This window comes from Oncorhynchus gorbuscha, linkage group LG14 (genome assembly GCF_021184085.1).
Source record: "Oncorhynchus gorbuscha isolate QuinsamMale2020 ecotype Even-year linkage group LG14, OgorEven_v1.0, whole genome shotgun sequence".
NCBI lineage: Eukaryota > Metazoa > Chordata > Actinopteri > Salmoniformes > Salmonidae > Oncorhynchus > Oncorhynchus gorbuscha.
The window spans coordinates 15,741,982-15,755,779 of record NC_060186.1 but is presented as its reverse complement, the minus strand read 5'-3'; the positions used below and the strand labels follow the sequence as shown (position 1 = coordinate 15,755,779).

The 13,798-nt window shown below is 45.8% G+C and overlaps 1 protein-coding gene across 3 annotated transcripts in view; it reads left to right on the top strand.

Annotated features, from left to right (window-relative positions):
* The window catches only part of LOC123994552 (USP6 N-terminal-like protein), a 145,490-nt gene that overhangs the window by 105,179 nt on the left and 26,513 nt on the right, over window positions 1-13,798 (top strand). Inside the window, exon 1 of one of the 3 annotated variants that reach the window (XM_046297266.1) lies at window positions 6,601-7,014. The exons of the other annotated variants lie outside the window; for them this stretch is intronic. Coding sequence (XP_046153222.1) covers window positions 6,960-7,014 — 55 coding nt within the window. The 5' untranslated portion in view covers window positions 6,601-6,959. Of the gene's footprint in view, window positions 1-6,600; window positions 7,015-13,798 lie in introns of those variants that run through there. 3 annotated transcript variants of the gene reach the window in all.

The following is a 13,798-nucleotide window of genomic DNA, read 5'->3' as shown; positions in this document are numbered from 1 at the left end:
AGTGAGGTGTACAACAGTCGAGAGAGTGAGAGAGAGTGAGTGTACAACAGTCGAGAGAGAGAGAGAGGTGTACAACAGTCGAGAGAGAGAGTGAGTGTACAACAGTCGAGAGAGAGAGAGAGTGTACAACAGTCGACAGAGAGAGAGGTGTACAACAGTCGACAGAGAGAGAGGTGTACAACAGTCGAGAGAGAGAGTGAGTGTACAACAGTCGACAGAGTGAGAGAGTGTACAACAGTCGAGAGAGAGTGTACAACAGTCGAGAGAGAGTGTACAACAGTCGAGAGAGAGAGTGAGTGTACAACAGTCGAGAGAGAGAGAGTGTACAACAGTCGAGAGAGAGAGTGAGTGTACAACAGTCGACAGAGTGAGAGAGAGTGAGTGTACAACAGTCGACAGAGAGAGAGAGTACAACAGTCGAGAGAGAGAGAGAGTACAACAGTCGAGAGAGAGAGTACAACAGTCGAGAGAGAGAGAGTACAACAGTCGAGAGAGAGAGAGTACAACAGTCGAGAGAGAGAGAGTGTACAACAGTCGAGAGAGAGAGAGAGAGAGGTGTACAACAGTCGAGAGAGAGAGTGTACAACAGTCGAGAGAGTGAGTGTACAACAGTCGAGAGAGAGAGTGTACAACAGTCAGAGAGCGAGTGTACAACAGTCGAGAGAGCGAGTGTACAACAGTCGAGAGAGCGAGTGTACAACAGTCGAGAGAGCGAGTGTACAACAGTCGAGAGAGAGAGTGTGTACAACAGTCGAGAGAGAGAGTGTGTGTACAACAGTCGAGAGAGAGAGTGAGTGTACAACAGTCGAGAGAGTGAGAGAGAGTGAGTGTACAACAGTCGAGAGAGTGAGAGAGAGTGAGTGTACAACAGTCGAGAGAGTGAGTGAGTGTACAACAGTCGAGAGAGTGAGAGAGAGTGAGTGTACAACAGTCGAGAGAGTGAGAGAGAGTGAGTGTACAACAGTCGAGAGAGAGAGAGAGGTGTACAACAGTCGAGAGAGAGAGTGAGTGTACAACAGTCGAGAGAGAGAGAGTGTACAACAGTCGAGAGAGAGAGAGTGTACAACAGTCGAGAGAGAGAGGTGTACAACAGTCGAGAGAGAGAGTGAGTGTACAACAGTCGAGAGAGAGAGAGAGAGTGTACAACAGTTGAGAGAGAGTGTACAACAGTTGAGAGAGAGTGTACAACAGTCGAGAGAGAGTGTACAACAGTCGAGAGAGAGTGTACAACAGTCGAGAGAGAGAGAGAGAGAGAGTGAGTGTACAACAGTCGACAGAGTGAGAGAGAGTGAGTGTACAACAGTCGACAGAGAGAGAGAGTACAACAGTCGACAGAGAGAGAGAGTACAACAGTCGAGAGAGAGAGAGTACAACAGTCGAGAGAGAGAGAGTGTACAACAGTCGAGAGAGTGTGTGTACAACAGTCGAGAGAGAGAGTGTACAACAGTCGAGAGAGAGAGTGTACAACAGTCGAGAGAGAGAGTGTACAACAGTCGAGAGAGAGAGTGTACAACAGTCGAGAGAGAGAGTGTACAACAGTCGAGAGAGAGAGAGTGTACAACAGTCGAGAGAGAGTGTGTGTACAACAGTCGAGAGAGAGAGTGAGTGTACAACAGTCGAGAGAGTGAGTGAGTGTACAACAGTCGAGAGAGAGAGTGAGTGTACAACAGTCGACAGAGTGAGAGAGAGTGAGTGTACAACAGTCGACAGAGAGAGAGAGTACAACAGTCGAGAGAGAGAGAGTACAACAGTCGAGAGAGAGAGAGTACAACAGTCGAGAGAGAGAGAGTACAACAGTCGAGAGAGAGAGAGTACAACAGTCGAGAGAGAGAGAGTACAACAGTCGAGAGAGAGAGTGTACAACAGTCGAGAGAGAGAGTGTACAACAGTCGAGAGAGTGTGTGTACAACAGTCGAGAGAGCGAGTGTACAACAGTCGAGAGAGCGAGTGTACAACAGTCGAGAGAGCGAGTGTACAACAGTCGAGAGAGCGAGTGTACAACAGTCGAGAGAGCGAGTGTACAACAGTCGAGAGAGCGAGTGTACAACAGTCGAGAGAGAGAGTGTACAACAGTCGAGAGAGAGAGTGTGTGTACAACAGTCGAGAGAGAGAGTGTGTGTACAACAGTCGAGAGAGAGAGTGAGTGTACAACAGTCGAGAGAGTGAGAGAGAGTGAGTGTACAACAGTCGAGAGAGTGAGAGAGAGTGAGTGTACAACAGTCGAGAGAGTGAGAGAGAGTGAGTGTACAACAGTCGAGAGAGAGAGAGAGGTGTACAACAGTCGAGAGAGAGAGTGAGTGTACAACAGTCGAGAGAGAGAGTGAGTGTACAACAGTCGACAGAGAGAGAGGTGTACAACAGTCGACAGAGAGAGAGGTGTACAACAGTCGAGAGAGAGAGTGAGTGTACAACAGTCGACAGAGTGAGAGAGTGTACAACAGTCGAGAGAGAGTGTACAACAGTCGAGAGAGAGTGTACAACAGTCGAGAGAGAGTGTACAACAGTCGAGAGAGAGTGTACAACAGTCGAGAGAGAGAGTGTGTGTACAACAGTCGAGAGAGAGAGTGTGTGTACAACAGTCGAGAGAGAGAGTGAGTGTACAACAGTCGAGAGAGTGAGAGAGAGTGAGTGTACAACAGTCGAGAGAGTGAGAGAGAGTGAGTGTACAACAGTCGAGAGAGTGAGAGAGAGAGTGTACAACAGTCGAGAGTACAACAGAGTGTACAACAGTCGAGAGAGAGAGTGAGTGTACAACAGTCGACAGAGAGAGAGGTGTACAACAGTCGACAGAGAGAGAGGTGTACAACAGTCGAGAGAGAGAGTGAGTGTACAACAGTCGACAGAGTGAGAGAGTGTACAACAGTCGAGAGAGAGTGTACAACAGTCGAGAGAGAGTGTACAACAGTCGAGAGAGAGTGTACAACAGTCGAGAGAGAGTGTACAACAGTCGAGAGAGAGTGTACAACAGTCGAGAGAGAGAGAGAGAGTGAGTGTACAACAGTCGACAGAGTGAGAGAGAGTGAGTGTACAACAGTCGACAGAGAGAGAGAGTACAACAGTCGAGAGAGAGAGTACAACAGTCGAGAGAGAGAGAGTGTACAACAGTCGAGAGAGAGTGTACAACAGTCGAGAGAGTGTGTGTACAACAGTCGAGAGAGAGAGTGTACAACAGTCGAGAGAGAGAGTGTACAACAGTCGAGAGAGAGAGTGTACAACAGTCGAGAGAGAGAGTGTGTGTACAACAGTCGAGAGAGAGAGTGTGTGTACAACAGTCGAGAGAGAGAGTGAGTGTACAACAGTCGAGAGAGTGAGTGAGTGTACAACAGTCGAGAGAGTGAGAGAGAGTGAGTGTACAACAGTCGAGAGAGAGAGAGTGTACAACAGTCGAGAGAGAGAGAGAGTGTACAACAGTCGAGAGAGTGAGAGAGTGTACAACAGTCGAGAGTGAGTGAGTGTACAACAGTCGAGAGAGTGAGAGAGAGTGAGTGTACAACAGTCGAGTGAGAGAGAGAGTGAGTGTACAACAGTCGAGAGAGTGAGAGAGAGTGAGTGTACAACAGTCGAGTGAGAGAGAGAGAGTGAGTGTACAACAGTCGAGTGAGAGAGAGAGAGTGAGTGTACAACAGTCGAGAGAGAGAGAGAGAGAGGTGTACAACAGTCGAGAGAGAGAGGGGTGTACAACAGTCGAGAGAGAGAGAGAGAGAGGTGTACAACAGTCGAGAGAGAGAGAGAGAGGTGTACAACAGTCGAGAGAGAGAGAGGTGTACAACAGTCGAGAGAGAGAGAGAGGTGTACAACAGTCGAGAGAGAGAGAGAGGTGTACAACAGTCGAGAGAGAGAGTGAGTGTACAACAGTCGAGAGAGAGAGTGAGTGTACAACAGTCGAGAGAGAGAGTGAGTGTACAACAGTCGACAGAGAGAGAGGTGTACAACAGTCGACAGAGAGAGAGGTGTACAACAGTCGAGAGAGTGAGTGTACAACAGTCGACAGAGTGAGAGAGTGTACAACAGTCGACAGAGTGAGAGAGAGTGTACAACAGTCGAGAGAGAGAGAGTGTACAACAGTCGAGAGAGAGAGAGTGTACAACAGTCGAGAGAGAGAGAGAGAGAGGTGTACAACAGTCGAGAGAGAGAGAGAGAGTGAGTGTACAACAGTCGACAGAGTGAGAGAGTGTACAACAGTCGAGAGAGAGTGTACAACAGTCGAGAGAGAGAGTGTACAACAGTCGAGAGAGAGAGTGTACAACAGTCGAGAGAGAGAGTGTACAACAGTCGAGAGAGAGAGTGAGTGTACAACAGTCGACAGAGTGAGAGAGAGTGAGTGTACAACAGTCGACAGAGTGAGAGAGAGTGAGTGTACAACAGTCGACAGAGAGAGAGAGAGTACAACAGTCGAGAGAGAGAGAGTACAACAGTCGAGAGAGAGAGAGAGTACAACAGTCGAGAGAGAGAGAGTACAACAGTCGAGAGAGAGAGTGTACAACAGTCGAGAGAGAGAGTGTACAACAGTCGAGAGAGCGAGTGTACAACAGTCGAGAGAGAGAGTGTACAACAGTCGAGAGGGAGAGTGTACAACAGTCGAGAGGGAGAGTGAGTGTACAACAGTCGAGAGAGTGAGTGAGTGTACAACAGTCGAGAGAGTGAGAGAGAGTGTACAACAGTCGACAGAGAGAGAGGTGTACAACAGTCGACAGAGAGAGAGGTGTACAACAGTCGAGAGAGTGAGAGAGTGTACAACAGTCGAGAGAGAGTGTACAACAGTCGAGAGAGAGTGTACAACAGTCGAGAGAGAGAGTGAGTGTACAACAGTCGACAGAGTGAGAGAGAGTGAGTGTACAACAGTCGACAGAGTGAGAGAGAGTGAGTGTACAACAGTCGAGAGAGAGAGAGAGTACAACAGTCGAGAGAGAGAGAGAGTACAACAGTCGACAGAGAGAGAGGTGTACAACAGTCGAGAGAGAGAGTGAGTGTACAACAGTCGACAGAGTGAGAGAGTGTACAACAGTCGAGAGAGAGTGTACAACAGTCGAGAGAGAGAGTGAGTGTACAACAGTCGAGAGAGAGAGTGAGTGTACAACAGTCGAGAGAGAGAGTGAGTGTACAACAGTCGACAGAGTGAGAGAGAGTGAGTGTACAACAGTCGACAGAGTGAGAGAGAGTGAGTGTACAACAGTCGACAGAGAGAGAGACTACAACAGTCGAGAGAGAGAGAGTACAACAGTCGAGAGAGAGAGAGTGTACAACAGTCGAGAGAGAGAGTGTACAACAGTCGAGAGAGTGTGTGTACAACAGTCGAGAGAGTGAGTGTACAACAGTCGAGAGAGTGAGTGTACAACAGTCGAGAGAGTGAGTGTACAACAGTCGAGAGAGTGAGTGTACAACAGTCGAGAGAGAGAGTGTACAACAGTCGAGAGAGAGAGTGTACAACAGTCGAGAGAGAGAGTGTACAACAGTCGAGAGAGAGAGTGTACAACAGTCGAGAGAGAGAGTGTGTGTACAACAGTCGAGAGAGAGAGTGTGTGTACAACAGTCGAGAGAGAGAGTGTGTGTACAACAGTCGAGAGAGAGAGTGAGTGTACAACAGTCGAGAGAGTGAGTGAGTGTACAACAGTCGAGAGAGTGAGAGAGTGTACAACAGTCGAGAGAGTGAGAGAGTGTACAACAGTCGAGAGAGTGAGAGAGTGTACAACAGTCGAGAGTGAGTGAGTGTACAACAGTCGAGAGAGTGAGAGAGAGTGAGTGTACAACAGTCGAGTGAGAGAGAGAGTGAGTGTACAACAGTCGAGAGAGTGAGAGAGAGTGAGTGTACAACAGTCGAGAGAGAGAGAGAGAGTGAGTGTACAACAGTCGAGGGAGGAGAGAGTGTACAACAGTCGAGAGAGAGAGAGCTGTGCAACAGCCGCGAGAGAGGTGAAGGGTCAACTTCTCACTCAAGATGACAATATTCTGCTGCTCTTGACAAATACAGAGAGGGCAAGAGTGAAGGCGAGATGCGTTTCATAACATCAATTTCAAATAAAATGACAGTCCTTATTTTGAAGAAGATTCACTGGAATGTGCTCAATAACTCCCAAGCCATGTTACTGACAGCATGGTAGCAGTGGACGTGTCCCTTCTCAGAAAGCATCCCGTGTGTGAGAACATTCCCAGAAAGGACGCCAGAACCTCCAAGCCTGCCTGCCTGCCCAGCAGGATGACCTCGATGCTTTAAAACGCCACATCAGCCATTCCCTTACTGGGTGTTGGCCTGGGTCGTTTATGCGTGCCAGGGTAGATACATACTGTAGCGATCGAGGGAGGAGATAGAAACCATTATCTTTCTTCCTCTCCTTTTCTCTCCCTCCCTCCCCTTCCTCTTCTCTCCCCGGCTGTCCTGTAATATGCCTGATCAACATGATCGTTCTGGGTATACGACTCGCCACAGGAGTTGAACATGAGTCTCATTTAATGAAGGCTGTTTCTCAAGAACGCTTGGCTCTCCCTCGATTTCTCATCTCCCTCGCCTTGTGTCCCACCCACTGTCTTCCTCATCTCTCTCTCCCTGTCCCTCTTTCCCTCCCTCTCTCTTATTTGCTCCCTCTCTCCCTCCCTCTCTTCTCTGGTGTATTGAATAGGGGGCTGTTGTTGTGTGTCTGGGTGTGGAATGTTGTGAGTGGGAAAGCGGTGACTTGATGCTGGAGTCAGTGTGCCTCGTTCTCCCTCTCCTTCTCTCTTGTTCCCTATCTCGTTCTCGAATCTCTTTGTAAAGTAAACAAACGGCTGCATTGTGACCGAGGCCCTCAAACTCAACCACTCTGATCTCCCGTCTGCTGCTCAGAAGAGTGTATCAACACAAGCCACCATTTGTCTGTCTCTCTGGTTCCTCTCATTGGTACGGGGACTGTTGCCGTGCGACATAGTTGCCGTGGCAGAGTCGGTGGTTCTGGGATGGGTTGTTTGTCTAGCCCGGGCTGTCACTAATGCGGACTGAATCTCTCAGTAGGCTGGAGGATCCAACCGAGAGTGTGAAGAGAGGTAAGACACCATGTCACTGAGGCAACTGACTTCAGGCAAAAAAATACTGCTTTGGTTTTTTGCCACCTTACTAGGACAAACTTGCTGGTGTTCAAAGAACAGCTATTGCTTCTGTCGGATTGAATTTTGTTGAAAAATGTAACTTAAATGATGCAGTTCTAATGGTGTTGCACAGTTTACAATTGAGATTCAGTTACTTGGAGACATAAACGTTCAGATGGAATGTACAACTGTCAACGTAGATTGAGAGTAAACTACTCTGTGGGTAGACATGTCTTCATGGTGTGCATTTGCAAATGCTGTGCCAAATCATATGTGAAGAATGCAACAAAGACACAAAATCATCTGGCCAAGTACATAAAGTTCCCTCAGCGCTCACAACAAGCAACCTCTGACAAAAGTCCCTCTACTTCTATTCGAGGTGAAAGTGATGAATCAGACACCTTATCGATAGCACCAGCTCATTGTCCTCCTGGAATCAGATTTTTTGTTGACTCAATGGAGGAATGTAGTCAGAGAAATGCTGATGAATGTCTTGCTCAAGCTGTGTACGCAACTGGTTCACCTCTGATGCTCACAGGCAATGTGTATTGGAAGAGATTTCTGAATGTTCTTCACCCAGCATACACCCCTCCAACCAGACATGCTTTATCTACTCATTTGTTGGATGCAGAGTTCAACAGAGTTCAAGTGAAGGTCAAGCAAATCATAGAGAAAGCATACTGTATAGCAATCATCTCTGATGGGTGGTCGAATGTTCGTGGGCAAGGAATAATTAGCTACACACTCTCTCATCCCCTCAACCAGTATTCTACAAGGGCACAGACACAAGGGACAACATACACACCGGTCTCTACATTGCAGATGAGCTGAAGGCAGTCATCACACCCATTGGCTGTGCTGCTCATGCATTGAATCTGCTCCTCAAGGACATCATGGCACTTAAAACAATGGATACACTCTACAAGAGAGCCAAGGAAATGGTTAGGTATGTGAAGGGTCATCAAGTTATAGCAGCAATCTACCTCACCAAGCAAAGTGAGAAGAATAAGAGCACCACATTGAAGTCTGCCGAAATGGACAGCCCCATCAAGAGGATCCTCCTGGATGATGTATTTTGGTAAAGAGTGGTAAGCAACCTGAAACTCCTGAAACCTATAGCAGTAGCCATTGCACGGATTGAGGGAGACAATGCCTTCCTGTCTGATGTAAGAGCAATTCCGTACTGCCCTGCCCACTTCACTGTTGCTCCAAGCAAAGGAAACTGCAGTTCTGAAATGCATCAAAGTGTGAAGACTTCTGCCTGAAGCCCATACACGCCACAGTGTACATGTTGGACCCCAAGTATGCTGGCAAGAGCATCCTGTCTGGTGCAGAGATCAACAAGGCCTATGGTGTCATCACTACAGTGTTTCGCCACCTTGGCTTGGATGAGGGTAAGGTTCTTGGCAGTCTGGGGAAGTACACTTCCAAGCAAGGGCTTTGGGATGGAGATGCAATATTGCAGTCGTGCCAACACATCTCATCTGCCACCTGGTGGAAGGGACTTTGTGGATCTGAGGCTTTCCCATGTTGCCTCCATCATCCTCCAAATCCCACCAACATCAGCTGCCTCAGAGCGCAACTGATCGTTGTTTGGGAACACACACACCAAAGCACGCAACAGGCTGACCAATACAAGGGTTGAAAAATTGGTGGCCATCTGGGAAAATTTGAGGCTTTTTGAGCCTGACAACGAGCCATCCTCAACAGGGTTGGAAAGTGAGAGTGAAGATGAGGCCTCAGTCTGATGTTCAAGAGGTAGACATTGAGGAGGTCCAGGGAGAAGACATGGAAGCCTGAGAGGAAGAAAACCAAAGCTTTAGTTTCTAGACTATACGTGTACAGATGTATGATAACGTTTTTGGGAGATGCGATGGATCACTGGAGATCATTCAATATTCCCTTTTTGTTCAGTGAAATCATACCATGTGAAGAGTCAACTCATTTAATTAAAGTTCAATTCATAACTAAATATTTTTTTAACATTTCTATTGAAAGGATTTAATCATTTGCAATTGTCTACTTATGATAAGGTAAAATGTTTGTTTCTGTCTCCATATGGTAAATATATCCAATGCAAAAAGAATCTACATTGAAATGGATTTAATACTAATTTGTATATATCCCCATTAATTCCCACAGAAAGTTTCCACCTCTGAATATTCTCTAAATTGTGCAACCCTACTGTTGAGGTCAACTACAGTTGAAGTCAGAAGTTTACATACACCTTAGCCAAATATATTTAAACTCAGTTTCACATTTCCTGACATTTAATCCTAGTAAAAATTCCCTGTCTTAGGTCAAACATTTCGGGTAGCCTTCCACAAGCTTCCCACAATAAGTTGGGAGAATTTTGACCCATTCCTCCTGACAGAGCTAGTGTAACTGAGTCAGGTTTGTAGGCCTCCTTGCTCATGCACGCTTTTTCACTTCTGCCCACAAATGTTCTATGGGATTGAGGACAGGCTTTGTGATGGCCACTCCAACACCTTGATTTTGTTGTCCTTAAGCCATTTTGCCACAACTTTGGAAGTATGCCTGGGGTCATTGTCCATTTGGAAGACCCATTTGCGACCAAGCTTTAACTTCCTGACTGATGTCTTGAAATGTTGCTTCAATATATCCACATAATTTCCCTCCCTTATGAAGCCATCTATTTTTTTAAGTGCACCAGTCCTTCCTGCAGCAAAGCACCCCATAACATGATGCTGCCACCCCCGTGCTTCACGGTTGGGATGGTGTTCCTTGGCTTGCAAGCCTCCTCCTTTTTCCTTCAATTATAACAATGGTCATTATGGCGAAACAGTTCTATTTTTGTTTCATCATACCAGAGGACATTTCTCCAAAAAGTACGATATTTGTCCCAATGTGCGGTTGTAAATCGTAGTCTGGCTTTTTTGTATGGCGGTTTTGGTGCAGTGGCTTCTTCCTTGCTAAGCAGCCTTTCAGGTTATGTCGATATAGGACTTTTTACTGTGTATATAGATACTTTTGTACCTGTTTCCTCCATCTTCACAAGGCCCTTTGCTGCTGTTCTGGGATTGATTTGCACTTTTCGCACCAAAGTACATTCATTTCTAGGAGACAGAACGTGTCTCCTTCCTGAGCAGTATGGCGGCTGCATGGTCCCATGGTGTTTACACTTGCGTACTATTGCTTGTAGAGATGAATGTGGTACCCTCAGACGTTTGGTAATTGCTCCCAAGGATGTTCTGCGATTTTCCAAGCTGTTTAAAGGCAGTCGACTTGGTGTATGTAAACTTATGGCCCACTGGAATTGTGATACAGTGAAATAATCTGTCTGTAAACAATTTTTGGGAAAAAAATTGTCATGCACAAAGTAGATGTCTTTACTGACTTGCCAAAACTATAGTTTATTAACCTCTCTGGGATATGTAGGACGCTAGCGTCCCACTTGGCCAAAAGCCAGGGAAAACGCAGAGCGACAAATTCAAATAAATTACTATAAAATCAAACTTTCTTTAAATCACACATGCAAGATAGCAAATTAAAGCTACACTTGTTGTGAATCCAGCCAACATGTCAGAATTCAAAAAGGCTTTTCGGCGAAAGCAAACGATGCTATTATCTGAGGATAGCACCTCCTTAAACAAAGAGAAAATAATATTTCAACCCTGTAGGCGCGACACAAAACGCAGAAATACAAATGTAATTCATGTCTTACCTTTAAGATTCTTTTGTTGGCACTCCAATATGTCCCATAAACATCACAAATGGTCCTTTTGTTTGATTAATTCCGTCGATATATATCCAAAATGTCCATTTATTTGGCACGTTTGATCCAGAAAAACACCGGTTCCAATTTGCGCAACGTGACTACAAAATATCTCAAACGTTACCTGTAAACTTTGCCAAAACATTTCAAACTACTTTTGTTGTTTAGGTATTTTTTTAATGTGAATAATCAATAAAATTGAAGACTGGATGATGTGTGTTCAATACAGGAGGAAAACAAACTGTAGCTGGCTTTCTGGTCACACCTCTATCTAACAGTAGACTACAAGTGACCCTCTTTCTGAACAGGGATACTTCTTCATTACACAAAGGAATAACCTCAACCAATTTCTAAAGACTGTTGACATCCAGTGGAAGCGGTAGGAACTGCAAGAAGGTCCCTTAGAAATCTGGTTTCCCAATGAAAACGCATTGAAAAGAGTGACCTCAAAAAAAAAAATTCTGAATGTTTGTCCTCGGGGTTTCACCTGCTACATAAGTTCTGTTATACTCAGACATTATTCAAACAGTTTTAGAAACTTCAGAGTGTTTTCTACCCAAATATACTAATAATATGCATATCTTATCTTCTGGGGATGAGTAGCAGGCAGTTGAATTTGGGCATGCGTTTCATCCAGGTGTGAAAATACTGCCCCCTGTCACCAATAAGTTAACAAGAAATTTGGGGTTCAAAAACAAGTTTTAAGGAGTCCAAGCTAAGTGTATGTAAACTTCAACCGACTTCAACTGTATGTGTGATGTAGTTGGGTACAGGTAGAAACATGTTTGTGTTTTACATCGAGTTTGGGCAAATGAGTATAGTTTTGAAGCAATGCTAATAGCATGCCAAGTGTTATGCCACATGTGGTTAGCCTACAGGTTTTTTTTTGCTGTTACCCTGACAGTTGGGTGACATCAGGCTCGTGTGTGTGTGTGTGTGTGTGTGTTTGTATATTTGGACACACAATGGTGCGACGGCACACAGGCTCCATTTAGAACTTTGGCGTACTGCAAACACCAATGTTTTATTTCACTTTCAGACCTTATTCACTAAGGCATTTCTCTTTTTGTTCACTCTTTACATTCTTCTCATTTCAAGGCATGATTTGACCAGGCCTTGGTGCCCTTCGTGATTGCCTTTATAGATCCTTGTTTCCCAATATGTAATGCGGTAAGGTGAATAGAGGCATCGCTCTCAGCTTGGTCGTCTCCCGGTCTGGCCTTGGGACGTGTTGATTGGCTGAACACAGGCATGCTCGAGAGGCGGATGAACAAAGTGAAGTGTGAGGCACTGTGAGTTCAAGAACAAAGGACAGGAAATGACTTCTCCTCCAACCAGGCTTTCCATTAGAACCATGCATCTTCAGTACCTTTGCAGATAAGAACCGGCAATGAGTGTTAACTTGGAGGGCGAGAGGAGCAGAGAGCAAAATAACACTACTTGTTATAAAGACAAGTCCTGGACTAGAAACCGCTAGTCTCTAAAGAGGAGCAGAATATTATATATTTTCTATTGTCATAGTTGTTTACAGTCATCCAGACTCATTCTTTGACAGGAGTTGTGATGAATACAGACAGATACTTTACAGATAAGACGACACAGGAAGACACAGTGTTATTATGTTAACTGAGAGGGAAGATATTTTAGAGTCTGTTGTTTTTGATGATGCTGTTGTCCAGAAGACTGACTCTGAGTCTGATTGGATGAATGCATGATCCTAAGTTCATTCTTTTATCGACTTGATCTACGGTTGAATCATCATGGACAGACAGGTTATATACAGATCGACAACATGTTGTCCCTAACCTGTGAGTGAGCGAGACCAGTTCTCTCCTTTGTTCTTTTAGTGACGTTTTCTAGTATTTTTCAAAGCCTAATGTGTGATTAATACCTTTCAGCAGGGAAAATGACAGCTTTCTCTTCTAATACTCTAATATTCTAATACTCTGTGATGTATGGATGGATGGAGAGAAAGAGAGGGACAGCTGTTTGACGGGTGGTAGAGAGCAGGAGTGAAGGGGAAAACGGAGAATCGGGTCATTTCCAAAGCACTAGACCGGTGGGGACATTTTAATCGTAGCGGGAAATGACCTGCCGTTCTACGCAGCTGTCGCCACAGGGCACTGCCATGTGAAGAGGAAGCGGTTGAGACTGGCAGAGGAGGATGAGGGAGGGGTGAAAGGTCAGGGAGGTAGGGGGTCTAACCAGGGAAAAGAGGAGTAGGAGTGGACAGGGTGAGGAAAAGGGGGAGGATAGGGTGACTCGCTGGAAGTGCAAAGGTTCAGGGATGTATGTTTTCCTCAAACAGCCCCGTAGGGTTAAGGAAGGGGCTTGTCCAGGAGTGTTCTGTAGGCACGATGAGTCACAGCAGTCCAAGCCACACAACAAACACATTCTGAACGAGCCTCCAACCCCTTACAAACACGGAGTCACGGATGCCAGTGCCATTCCCCAAGCATGAAATAATCTAATTGCGTTTAGCTTAAGCACTGCCCCTGTTGAATACTAATATGGCCACTGGAGGGTTCAGTGTGTGTTGCTGCTGCCAACACTGGGCTTTACTATAGGAAGACTCAAGACCCAGAATTCCATTCCACTGAACCATGGAAAAATTCAGTGGGGGGGAAGAAAAAACCCGTTATTTGTTTCCAGACAGTGTCCCTCTGCTGTCCCTTCTCCCACTCTGTGTGCCATTGTCAGCAAATGGTAGCATGCCTTTCACTGTGACACACCACCCTGTCATAAAAATTCCGGCCGGCTCGATAAGAGCGACGTTTGTTCGGACATATTGGAATTCCGGACAAGCCCAGGGAGGAAGTGAGGAAGAATCAAAGTGGAATACTTCCTGTCGGGAATACTGACTGACAAAGTGACAGATAAGGGAAAAAATAAAATTATTTAAAACTGTAAAACCACCCTTGGGACCTTGTACTTCTTAAGTGGAGATGAAGCAGCACATTTCATTGGTGGAGAGGGTTGAAAAGCTGTATCCTCATGTCTCCCACC